Below are 12,493 nucleotides of genomic sequence, written 5' to 3' on the forward strand. Positions count from 1 at the left end.
CTCAGGGTGCTGAGATCAAGCCCAGTGTCAGGCTTCCTGCTCAGCGGGGAGTCTGCTGCTTCCTCTCCCTCTGCCTGCTGCTCCCCCTGCTTGTGCCCTCTATTTCTGTCAAATAAATAAATAAAATATTTTTTAAAAACCTGAGAAAATGAAAACACAAAGTTTTAATCTTATGTTTATATTATTTGTCCAGATAATAACTTGATCAAACCTCATGCACTTAGAAAAACATACTTTTTTTCCCCCTCCCTGTTTCCCTTGCATTTTCAAGGATTTGGTGCATCTCCATTCCCACATTTCCCTAAGTTCAAGGGAATGATCAAGGTATTGATCATTCAGGGCATATTGGTAGGTATCTACTCTTCTGGAGCTGAATACTGTCTTGTTAAATCCTTGGTGGGCAATGAATAAATTTGTTCTGTTCGGTGACTTTCTTCCTTCTAACTGGAATTGCATGTGGGAAGTAAAAAATTACTCGGGTATCAAAATGATGGTGATGTAAGGAAACCAGAGGTAACTGAGATCCTTCACTTCCATTTTAAGATTGACCTTTAACTTGCTAGGATGGCATGGGATAACTGTAGCAGCAGATGACCTTCTCAGTGACGAGTGCCCAGAGAGGCTCTGCGTTAAGAGGTGTTGGGAGCAGCGGGAGCCACACCAGGGTGTCCTGTTCAAAAGTCCCTGCTTTTTGGGACTGCGCTTGCACCATCGTTGCCTGGGCTCTGCGAGTGGAGGCTGGCAGCCATCCGGTGTTTGTGACGGGAGGCTGCTACAGGCAGTATCCTTGGACTATCCAACGGGGGAGATGCGGCAAAAATAATTGAAGGGTATTTGGCGTCGTTATGTGGGCAGAAATATCCTCACCAAAACAACTTGGAAAATGTGTTTTTTGTGTGGGTGTGGATGGGTGTGTGGCCCTTAACTTTTCACCATGGGTGACGACAGCAAGGACTTAACAGAGCTTCCCGATTGAGAGAGATCAACCTCTCCTTTAGTTACTCAGATGACACTGTTGCAGCTTCGGGTCGGACAGACTATTTTGAGGACCCTTGCCTGCTCCCTGAACACCCTCACTGAGCCAAGTGGTGAAAATGAAAGATGAGTAATTTTGGTGAATGGATTTCCGGGAAGTACAGGACAATGGAAGAAGGTCCTCTCCCTCTGTTGACCTTTGCTACCGCACCCTACCATGACCAAAAACCAGGAACTAGTGGATTACGGAAGAAAACCTGTTGTTTTGAGGAGAAGCCATGTTATCTGGAGAATTTCATCCAGAGTCTGTTCTTTTCCATAGACCTCAAAGATCGCCAGGGATCCTCACTGGTGGTTGGTGGAGATGGGCGGTATTTTAATAAGTCGGCGATAGAAACAATAGTGCAGATGGCGGCTGCCAATGGGGTTGGTATACGGTAATTATTATTATGTTTCTGGCTCTCCACATATGCTTCTTTCTTCGTTTTGCAGAAATATAGAAGAGTACAAGGATTTGTATGTTGTATACAGTTCAGTTCTACTAGCATCCCTATAGCATTTCGTTGTGACTGCAGAAAATGTGTATTGTGATATTACTCCTGAAATTACAGTAGTCATGTTGGGATCTAGGAATGTAAGTTCGGCTCCTTTTGTGTTGTACTCCATGCCTTTTGCTTGAAAAAGTACCTGCTGCTTTTTAAACATTAAAGCACACCCCCCAGCCTTAAGCTGTCTTATCTACGTTCTAACCTAGTTCCGAGGGGTACCCTCGCCTATGTAAGACAGCTCTAATGAGTAGAGGAGAGAGGAGGATTTTGTTTTCTTTCAATGGCTTCCTTGTTGAAGTTCAGTCACTTGTCAAACAGGAAAACAAAAGCCAGGGCGTGCTGTTGTTTGTGGATCCTGGTAGTCATGCAGAAATGCCAGGAGGGGATTGGAAAATGTTAGGTATAAGCCTACCAAGAGGACCTGTTACAGGGGAGCCTGCTTATAATGACCTTGGACACAAAGAAGCCCTGTGTGTGGCGAATTTGTGCAACAGGGTAGAGTTCATAACTCCTGTAAGACTATAATACAAGGAGGCTTGGCTGAGAGCTCGGCATTGTGAAAAACTGCATTGGCCAAATTAACCAAATCAGAAGGAATCTTGGCGCCAGAAGGCATTGATCTTGATAATCTAACAATTCGCACAGTCCCAATGATTTGCAGGAAGGTGGGCAGCAGGACATTGCTGTTTTTGCTCTGCAGATTCCTCTGTGGGACCAAAAATATATTTTCAGTGTTTTAGATTATACTTAGCAATAATTTGGAGCACACGGTCCCTCAGAACTCACAAATTTAAAAAATCTGTTGTATTTCCTTTCCGAGAGGGATTCTGGTCCTGAGAACATAAAAATTTAGCATGGCAACCAAATGTGTTGGGCTTTCACCGTCGGTCTCTTTTAAATAATATGCCAAGCAGGTGTGATTGCAAAACCCAAATTAAAAGCAAAAATAAAAACACCCCACCAAATTAAATTTAAAAATGTTTGTAGATCCTATTGTTTTTAATGCGAAGTTTCCTTCCTACCCAGTTTCAGAATCTGAATGCCTCTCATGTAAAAATTGCTGATAAAGCACTCAAATATGAAATTATTATGAAGCATACAGATTTTTAAGATAAAATGTGACATGTTGTAAATTTCACCTTTGAGGAGAGCTGCAAAGGGAAAGGTATTAAGATGCTTTTAATCTTTAGAGAAAGAAGGAAAGGAACATTATTTCTCCGCATATATCTAGATCGTTGAGTGGATGTGGTACACTGTCCCCTTTGCTGTGATATATTTGGCTTCATTTCATTTTTGTGTGGAGTTGAAGGATGTTGGAAAAGGTGGTAAGAATGTGTAATTCAGGCAGACCCTATAGACTTGCTCAGATTTACGATCTGAAGGTTTGCTAAATAATACATTTAAGTGATAATAATTGACTAAATATGGTAAGTGCCTATTTGTTAGAGCTGTGGCAGTCCAAGCAGTATTTTCAAATCTTCTCAAGGGCATTCTTGATTTAAAATAGTGTTGCATTTAAAGCAGTCATGGAACCAAACTGAATTACGTAAAACATTTAGTGGACCTGTAAAACACTTTAATCTGATAAAACCTATCACCTCCTAGATGGTTTGATTCCTTCCTTTTCTAACATATCCTCAGTTCTGACTCCTATAACATCCCTTTGACTGTGGACAGAGCTCTAGGGAGGAAATGTAGAGGAAAGATGATTTATTGCCACAGGTTTGTTCCCTCCCCACCTCTGTCAATACCCACTCCACCCTTAAGCCGATTCTTGGAAGCGTCTTCAGCCTAGTGAGCTAAATGAAGATCATTTCATTTTTTTCCCTCTTTATTACACTTTTATCTGGTGCATTTGTGGACTGTAGAATATAATTTGCCTTTGTTAGAAGTTTCCCTTTGTTTTTATTTGCATAGAGCTATCTGCATTTAGAAGTTTTTTTTACATGATGCTTCTGTGAGCTAAGAAGTACAGGAAATTTTAATGTACAAAATAAGACATTAGTGGGCCCCTGTTTATAATACTGATATTTCATTTGGTCTCCAGAGCTTTTAATGTAGAGATACATTTAGAAATAAGAATATGTGTGTATGACTAGCAGGACAAAGAGCATGGAACTTGTTTCTTTTTGAAACATAAGAAAACATGAGGCCCTGTCTTTTTGTTTTTAATTTTTTTATTAGCATATAATGAACGTATTATTTGCCCCAGGGGTACAGGTCTGTGAATCACCAGGTTTACACACTTCACAGCACTCACCATAGCACATACCCTCCCCAATGCCCATAACCCAGCCACCCTATCCCTATCCCTCACCCCCCAGCAACCCTCAGTTTGTTTCCTGAGATTAAGAGTCTCTTATGGCTTGTCTCCCTACTGATCCCATCTTGTTTCATTTTTTTTTTCCTTCCTTACCCCTCACAGCTCCCCGCCCCTCAAATTCCTCATAATCAGAGAGATCATAGGATAATTGTCTTTCTCTGATTGGCTTATTTCGCTCAGCACAATATCCTCTAGCTCTATCCACGGTGTTGCAAATGCGAAGATTTTGGGTTTTTTTGTTGGCTAGATAGTATTCCATTTGTATATGTGTGTATACACACACACACACACACACCCCATCTTCTTTACCCATTCATCTGTTGATGGGCATCTAGGTTCTTTTCATAGTTTGAGGACCTGTTTTTTAAAAGGAAAACTAAGTTTGCTCCCTGTCATGTTGGATGATAAAATGGCATGTAAACCGTGAGGTATCCTTCCTGGTAGTGTGTCATGTGGGAAGGAGTAGCAGGAGGGAGAAGGAAGGACAGGAAAGGCTGTTTGATGGGGGAACTTTCAGTACCAGGTAGAGGGAATTATCTGAAAGTTGGTAGACACTTGGGGGCCAGGGAAGGATTTTTCTTTTTTAAAAATACATTTTTTTTTTGTAGTAAAGTAAATGTAACATAAAACTTAGTGTGTCAGCCATTTTTAAGTGCACACTTCAGTGTTATTAATTATACTCACAATATTCTGCATCCATCACCATTATCCATTTCCAGAACTTTTTTCTCATCCCATCTGAAACTCTGTACCCACTAAACGATAACTTCCCATTGCTCCTCCCTTACCCCCCAGCAATCTCTGTTCTACTTTCTGCCTATGAATTTGCCGCCTTCTGTGTATGTCATTTAAATGGAATCATACAATACTTGTCCTTATGTGTCTGGCTTATTTTACCTAGTGCAGTGTTTTCAAGGTTCATCCACATTGTAGCATGTATCAGAATTTCATTCCCTTTTATGGCTGAATAACATTCCACGGTGTGTATATGCCATATTTTGTTTATGCATTCATAAATGCATGGACCTCTGGCTATTGTGAAAAATTCTGCTGTGAACATGGGTGTACAAGTGATCTGTTTGAGTCCCTGCTTTCTTTTGTGTCTACAGCTCGAATTAGAATTTCTGGATCGTATAGTACAGGGAAGGTTTGCATAGAGGAGAGGCACAGAACTATGATTTAAAAAGATGAACTAGATGGTCCTGAGTTGGAAGAATGAATCAGCCAGGGCAGAATAAGGGTGGTACAGGTGGGAGAGAGAAAAGGGAGATTGAGTCAGGAACCGTTGTAGTTCTCCAGATGTTGTCAAGGGAAGGAGGGTAATAGAGTAATATCTCCTCAATATCAGGTTGAGGATTAATATTCCCAAGGGTGATTCATAGGATAGAGTCCTCTGGAAGGAGGGACTTTGATCCGCTGTTACCTCTTATTGGGCTGAAGAGGAAGAAGGAACCATGGACTTTCCTTGCTTCTGTCTCTTGACTTTCTTATTCTTACCCCAGTATAATCCCCTCACTCTTGGACCATTGCTGACTGGTTGACCATTGCAGATTTCACCCTAAAGAATGGTAGAATAAGGGATGACTTGGGTGGTGCAGCTTAATATTCATTCACCAGTCTCCCTCTCCAGACCAAATACATATAATACAGTTATAGGTCAGTATAACTGATGTGCAAGTATGTGCAAGTATAATTTCCAGATAACTCCATCACTACTCTGGCTGGTTAAGTTGCCATCTCTAATTAAGCCACTCCTATTGAAATTATGGAACTGCTCAACCATAGACTTTCGCTCTTAAAAGAACCCAGAAACTGCTACAAGGGTGAGATGTTACTGTTCGCACTGTATTGAGTTAGCTATTAGTGGCCAGCTATGGTTACTAATTTGCCACGTAACCTTGCCCTGCCATCTATCCCAGTGCCTCCTATACCACCTTTGCATAAACACTTTATTATTGCTTTTGCATGAATGCAAGAACGGATGAATGGGCAGCATCATAACTTTGAACCTCAGCTTCTTCGTCTATACAGCAGTCCTAGGGAGCAGTTATGAGAATGAATCGAACATGTGATGGGTTTTAAAAAGCACTCTGTGGCTCGGTGATAATCATTAATGTTGATTTCGCACCGCCTTCTGGTCCCTCTAGTTTACAGAGGAGCCTCGTTATACCGCCTACCCTGGTCATCACCACTTCCTAAGGGAGGCAAGGCAGAGCAAATGTATTGGTCTAACGAACATTGTTCTGAGATGGACAAGTGGGAGCCAAGAGGTGGCTGAAATGAACAAGCTGCTTCCTGGGAGATGGTTGGCAGCCGAGGGGTTGATGACGAGGCAGGCAAGCTTTCGGTGACTTGTAGGGGGGCAGAGGTAACAGTCCCAGAAAAGCTTTACCAGAGAATCCAGGTATCATCAGACACATCTTCTACCACAAGTCATTTCTTTATCTTGGGTGGGGCAGAAAGAAATAACAAACGGAAACGTTTAAAACATTCCTGTCCCTTTCTGCTCTCAGAAGGGAGAATGGAATGAGGGCACAAACTCATTTTATAAAACTTTTGATGCAGTCATCAGGTCTTCTCCAAGTATGTTCAAGGAACTGGTGGGACTTCTTCCTTCTTTTCTAACTTGGGTCATGATGAAACAAACATAAATTACGTTTTAGTGAAGGAAGATTTAGGAGCTGTGCTAATAGCATCTATGAGAGATATGGGAAGGTAAGTTGAGAACACAGCAAAAGACCACCTGGAGTCCTTTCCTGTCGGTGGTTCTGATTGATTAACCAGTAATAAGCCCCAGCATCTTTTGCCTTAGGCCCAGCAGGTAACCCAGGTACATCCCCATATGGGTAGGTCTGTCCTGCTCGGAGGGGACCACCCGATCAGAATCCAGGCTTGACTAGAAAGATAAGTTTATGAGTCGCAGATTCTAAACTCTTCGTATAAAGTTTTCCCTTTTCACTTGAAAAAATTTTTTAATTTGCAAAAAGCCTTCTCTCTGGGTAGAATTCCTCTAACTAGCTAAACTTACATCTTCTCCCATCAGTGTGGTTTGAAAGTATGATTGAACTGGATTAAAATGTGGGTTTTCTAACAACTTTTCAGTGGAAAATTATGAACCTGGTCTGGAAAGACTGTGTTTCAAATACTCTGTGTTTTCTTGCCAGAGCCTGAGCGCTTCCCCAGGCTACACACCATTTTAAAACTACAAAGTCCCAAAAAACTATCTGAAGGGATGGCTTTGTGAAGGAATAGCTTTGTTCTGCAATGCCGATTCTTCAATAGTATTATTCAACATTCTACTTCATAATAAAATAATAATAACCCAGCTGTAGGTGTTGATTAAAGAACACCTTTTCTGCTTCAGCACTATTTCTTTGTCCATCTGCCTATTGTTTTGATATTTCTGGGAAGTAGCTCTGGATTTATCGATATTAAGATGCACGTTGTGGATTTCTTCTCTTAGATTGGTCGCTTGGTTATCGGGCAGAATGGAATCCTTTCCACCCCTGCCGTATCCTGCATCATTCGAAAGATCAAAGCCATTGGTGGGATCATTTTGACAGCCAGCCACAACCCAGGAGGGCCCAATGGAGATTTTGGAATCAAATTTAATATTTCCAATGGAGGTGAGTTTGCTGTCATTTTGAGGGTAGTCAGTTTCTGTTCATTAGGGTAAACTAATAACCGAGGCCTTGGAAGGCCAGGGTTCTGGTTCTGATCCTTTGCAAGGGAATTCTTTGTTTCCTTTTGGTGACAGTGGAATGATTCTCATTCTGCTGTACTTGAATATGAGAGGATATGCATGAATGACCATTAACGTGGACTTTTTTTTAGGAAATTTTGGCACTTTGCTGCCTAAATGATGGAATGGCACATGTGCTCATGAAGGGGAATGGATGAGCTCTGTGTTCTTTGTATTTTCATGTCAGTCCCACGAAATGACCCACAGTTCGCTGTCTGATTTCCAGGTCCTGCTCCAGAAGCAATAACGGATAAAATCTTCCAAATCAGCAAGACAATTGAAGAATATGCAATTTGCCCTGACCTGAAAGTAGACCTTGGAGTTCTGGGAAAGCAGCAGTTTGACCTGGAAAACAAGTTCAAACCATTCACAGGCACGTTGACTCTCCTCCTCTCCTGCCCTCTTTAGTTCCAACTTGAACAGTTTGCCTTTCAAGGTTTTAAGACAATGAGTCTTCAGTTTTGGAAAGATCGTGGTCACTAACCTTTGCATGCCTTAATTAGCAGGTCTGGAGTTGGGTCTGGGAATCCAGAGACCTGGACTCTCGGGGCCCTGCCAGGAATCAGCCCTGTGACTTTGGATAAATCATTTCCAATTTTCTAGGCCTTGGCTTCCATGCCTATAAAATGAATAGCCTTGATTAGAAGACCTGTAGGATTACATTCAAAGCTAACTTTTATTGAGCGTTCATTATATGCCAAGCTCCTAACATACATTATCCCACTTTATTCTGACAGAGCCCTGTGAGGGCAGCACTATCTGTATTCAGTTTTTCCAGATGAGGAAAGAAAGGTTGAGAGAGCTTACATGACAAACTCAAGATCCCACAGTCAGTGAGTGGTGAACCAGATTTAGACTCAGGTGTGAATGATCCCAAAGCCTGGGCTTGGATTCTTTATTTTTCCTGCCCTGATATTTAGTAAAATCCAAGTCAGCCATTTTGGGGGCTAAATGAAACTCCCCACACAGGCAGTTGTGGTAGATTTTGTGGTCGAATGCCAAGGTATTAGCAGTAATTGATGGAGTCAGGGTTTATAACATTGTTCATATTAGCACAAAAAGAATGAGGTAGTTAGTAAGGCGACCTGCATTTTGGCTGTTCTAATGTGCACACTTTCCTCTGGATTGCAATTTGATGGAATGCATTTTTGTTGGAACCTAGCCATCGAGAGGTCGCGGTTTCATCCTAATGAAGATAACCTGGCACCTTGGCACATCTTGAAGACATGCTTAGGGTTTAGAAAACAACAGGAGAGAATTTCTTAAACTCTTAATGTTTCAAAAATGTTCAGAACCCCGCACATCCAACAAGAACAATGCTAAGTTCTTTTATTTGTTTTATTTCTTTAGTGGTACATGTGGGAAGTGGTTTATTAAAATTTTTTTCCCTGCTTTTTACCATTAAGTTCCACAGTAGTGGGCCTAGAAAAAGGAAAGGAAAGTGGGCATTGCATTTCCTGTTACTTATATCATCAAAATATGCTTCTTATGGTGATAGGCAAGGAGTGAGTGTGGCCACGTAGCCAAATTTACAGTTAGGCAAACCTGTGTCAAAAATCCCACGTGTGGGGGCACCTGGGTGGCTCAGTGGGTTGAGCCGCTGCCTTCGGCTCAGGTCATGGTCTCGGGGTCCTGGGATCGAGTCCCGCATCGGACTCTCTGCTCAGCGGGGAGCCTGCTTCCTCCTCTCTCTCTGCCTGCCTCTCTGCCTACTTGTGACCTCTCTCTGTCAAATAAATAGAATCTTAAAAAAAAAAAAAGAAGCACTTCTGAGGAATTTAGAAAAAAAAAAAAAATCCCACGTGTGGGGCACCTGGGTGGCTCAGTGGGTTAAAGCCTTTGCCTTCTGATCAGGTCATGCTCCCAGGGTCCTGGGATCGAGCCCCGCATCAGGCTGTCTGCTCAGCAGGGATCCTGCTTCCTCCTCTCTCTGCCTGCTTCTCTGCCTACTTGTGATCTCCATGTCTGTCAAATAAATAAATAAATAAAATCTTGGGAAAAAAAAAATCCCACCTGTGCCCCATCCCAGCTATGTGGGCAAGTTACTTACCCTTTCAGGCTTGAAGCTTTCTTGTCTACAGAATAGGACTAAGAACATTTCCTGTCAGGAATATTGTTAGTATTGAATAAGAAATTGTGTAACAGCCTGGGCATACTGGAGGGGCTTGATAATTATCCTTTTAAAGTAGCTATTGTGGGTTTACAACAATGTACTAATTTCAGAAGATAGTATTTCTTAAAAAAAATTTCTTTGAAGGAGGTGGGAGGGGAAGAAAGAGAATCCTAAGCAGGCTCCATGCTCAGCTCAGCACAGAGCCTGACATGCGGCTCGATCTCACAACCCTTGAGATCATGACCTGAGCCCAACTCAGGAGTCAGATGCTTAACTGACTGAGCCACCCAGGCAGCGTAAGGCTAATATTTCTTAATGTGTTTAGTTCCCCCATATTTTAACTTTGCTTGTTCTCACAGTGGAAATTGTGGATTCCGTGGAAGCTTATGCTACCATGCTGAGGAACATCTTTGATTTCAATGCACTGAAAGAACTGCTTTCTGGTCCAAACCGACTGAAGATCCGTATCGATGCCATGCATGGAGGTATGGAGCCATGTCTCTTCCCTTGCCTCCTCTCAGAGACAGCAAGCTGCTCTCTACTTTGGGTACCATGATGCTTTAACAAGCCTTTTCTCGAGACTCTGCTTCACGGGGTTTTTAAATAGTGAGTTTGCAATGATATCAGAGTGTCATTCACATAGATAAAGATCTAATTGTATACAGTCAAAAAACGGTAGAGACATTCCTTGTGGCAAGGTAGTGCAAAGGTCAGAGTTTCCACATTAAGCAACTTTTTGTGGGTGCTTCCTCCCGCTCAGAAGATACCTTACATTCTTCCCAAACGCCCCCATCTATTCCAAGGGGGGAGTCATTTGCTAGAAGAGGTCAACATGTTCTGAGTCCCATACCTCACTCAGCTGCCCCCACATGTGCCTTTTCTTAGAAGAGCAGAGCTTACGAGAGCAAGCTGAGGATTAAATTCAGGAACAACAGTTGGGTGTCTCTCCCTCTTCTTCCTCTATGGGTGCGTGGCCTGGTCAGCAGAGACAGCAGCCATCATTGTAGACTAGAACCATGAGGCTTTCTCACATGGAGAAATTCGGGAATTCCTGAGCACGGAGGTTATTTATTTGTTTTGTAATAAATTTAGAATTTTTGTATCTTTGAGCAGGAAAGAGGCTCCCTGGTTTTAGAGTCCAGCTGTGCGCCTTGTTGGGAAGACTTTCTGTCTGGGATTGAACCTTTTCAATGTGCCATTAGGGCCTCCTGTTACTGTGAAACCACAGTTAGAAAACCTTCTGGTGGGCTGATATCTTCCATCCCTGAACCTCACCTTTGAGTCCTAAGTTGCCTCTGAAGTCCCACAGAATGCATGTACTTCCTTACTAAGATAGTAGCCATTCTGTCATTTCAAACCATTCGCCTGGTATGTATTGAGTACCTACTACATGTGTGATTGGGGGTAGGCAGGGTCTTGGGGAGATGGGATGGGTCAAAAACTGCTAACAAAATGAGGGGTAGATAGAATTTCTAGTATTCTTTTTGGGGTATGGAAGAAGGCATAGCTTGACTAGCAGTATCAAGAGAGGTTTCCTGGAAGAAGTTGGCAACCCGCTTAGTTTTTATGAAAGAAGGATCTAGGGTGGTCATTTCCAGCTGATGCAATGGCTGGAGCAAAGCCACAAAGGCTTAAGAGATGTTATGTTAGAGAAGTGAGGAGAATGGCTTAAGAATGGGCTTTGTATGTTAATTAACTAGATTTTAAATAAAAACTAGAAATAAAAAAATAAAAAGAATGGGTTTGTGTTGGGGTGTGGGGTAGAGGAAGCTGGTCATGAAGTACACTTTGTTCTCCAGGTCTTTCAGAGGTTCCTCTAATGCCTCAGTTTCTATATCCTTCACAGCCCTGGCTGCCTTGACCTTATTCTGTGGTGTGTCCACAGCCTCCTTAATGTGACCCTTAACTGGAGAAACATCTTCTGCCCTCTTCCAACCTCTGTGGCCTACATTGGTGTCTGTACCTTCCTTGATGAAAACACATTCTCAGCATTTTAGAGATGAATGTTCTTGGTAGTTGTACAAGATGTCACCATAAAAGTATGTGACTGGTTTTTCCTCTTGCTGGTAGTTCTTATTTTTATTTGTTTCTATTTTTAACCAGTTTGTCTGATAACCGGATATAGTAGGAGGATTAGGGCTCTGAAGCCCAGCTCCCTCTCCCACTAGATATGTAAATTTGGGCAAATGGCTTCATCTCAGACCAGTTTTCTGATCTATAAAGTAGAGGTGATAATCATAATGCAAATATTTATAACATATGTGCTGGGTGTTGTCCTCGGGGCTTCCTATCTATTAACTTGTTGAATTCTCTCACCAGCCCTGTTAGGTAGCCACCGTTATTCTCCTCATTTTGCAGATAGAGTAGCTAGAGGCACGGAGAAATGAAATAACTTTCCCACAGTTGTACAGCCCATGGCTAACCGAGCTGGGATTTGAACACAGACACTGATTCCAGAGTCCAGGCTCTTAAGCACTAAGCTCTACTATGTTGTGAGCTCTTTTTTTGGGGGTAGGGGGAAGGAGTGAGGAAAATGGTTGTGAAGCCCCTGGCAAGGTGTTTAGTAGGGCCTTCATAGACACTAACTCCCCTGCCTTCCCCCATTTTCCTTCATCAGCTAGCCCCACCTTTTCTAGTCGAACCCCTCATTATTCCTTTTGGCAAAACCTTCCATCCCAGTTAGACTTACCTCTCTGCTGGCCCCTGAACATAGGCTTTATGTTCTCATTGCCCTTCCCGCCGTTCTCCTTAGAATGCCTCCACCTCCTCCCCTGATCCTGACATGCTTTAAC

The 12,493-nt window shown here is 42.4% G+C and overlaps 1 protein-coding gene across 1 annotated transcript in view; it reads left to right on the forward strand.

Moving 5' to 3' along the window:
- PGM1 (phosphoglucomutase 1) overlaps window positions 1-12,493 on the forward strand; it is a 63,175-nt gene that overhangs the window by 26,788 nt on the left and 23,894 nt on the right. Inside the window, exons 2-4 of the mRNA XM_044238373.1 lie at window positions 7,310-7,472; window positions 7,815-7,961; window positions 10,061-10,186. Of these exons, the coding sequence (XP_044094308.1) occupies window positions 7,310-7,472; window positions 7,815-7,961; window positions 10,061-10,186 (436 nt within the window). The remainder of the gene's footprint in view (window positions 1-7,309; window positions 7,473-7,814; window positions 7,962-10,060; window positions 10,187-12,493) is intronic.

Source organism: Neovison vison, chromosome 2, assembly GCF_020171115.1.
Source record: "Neovison vison isolate M4711 chromosome 2, ASM_NN_V1, whole genome shotgun sequence".
Taxonomy (NCBI): Eukaryota; Metazoa; Chordata; class Mammalia; order Carnivora; family Mustelidae; genus Neogale; species Neogale vison.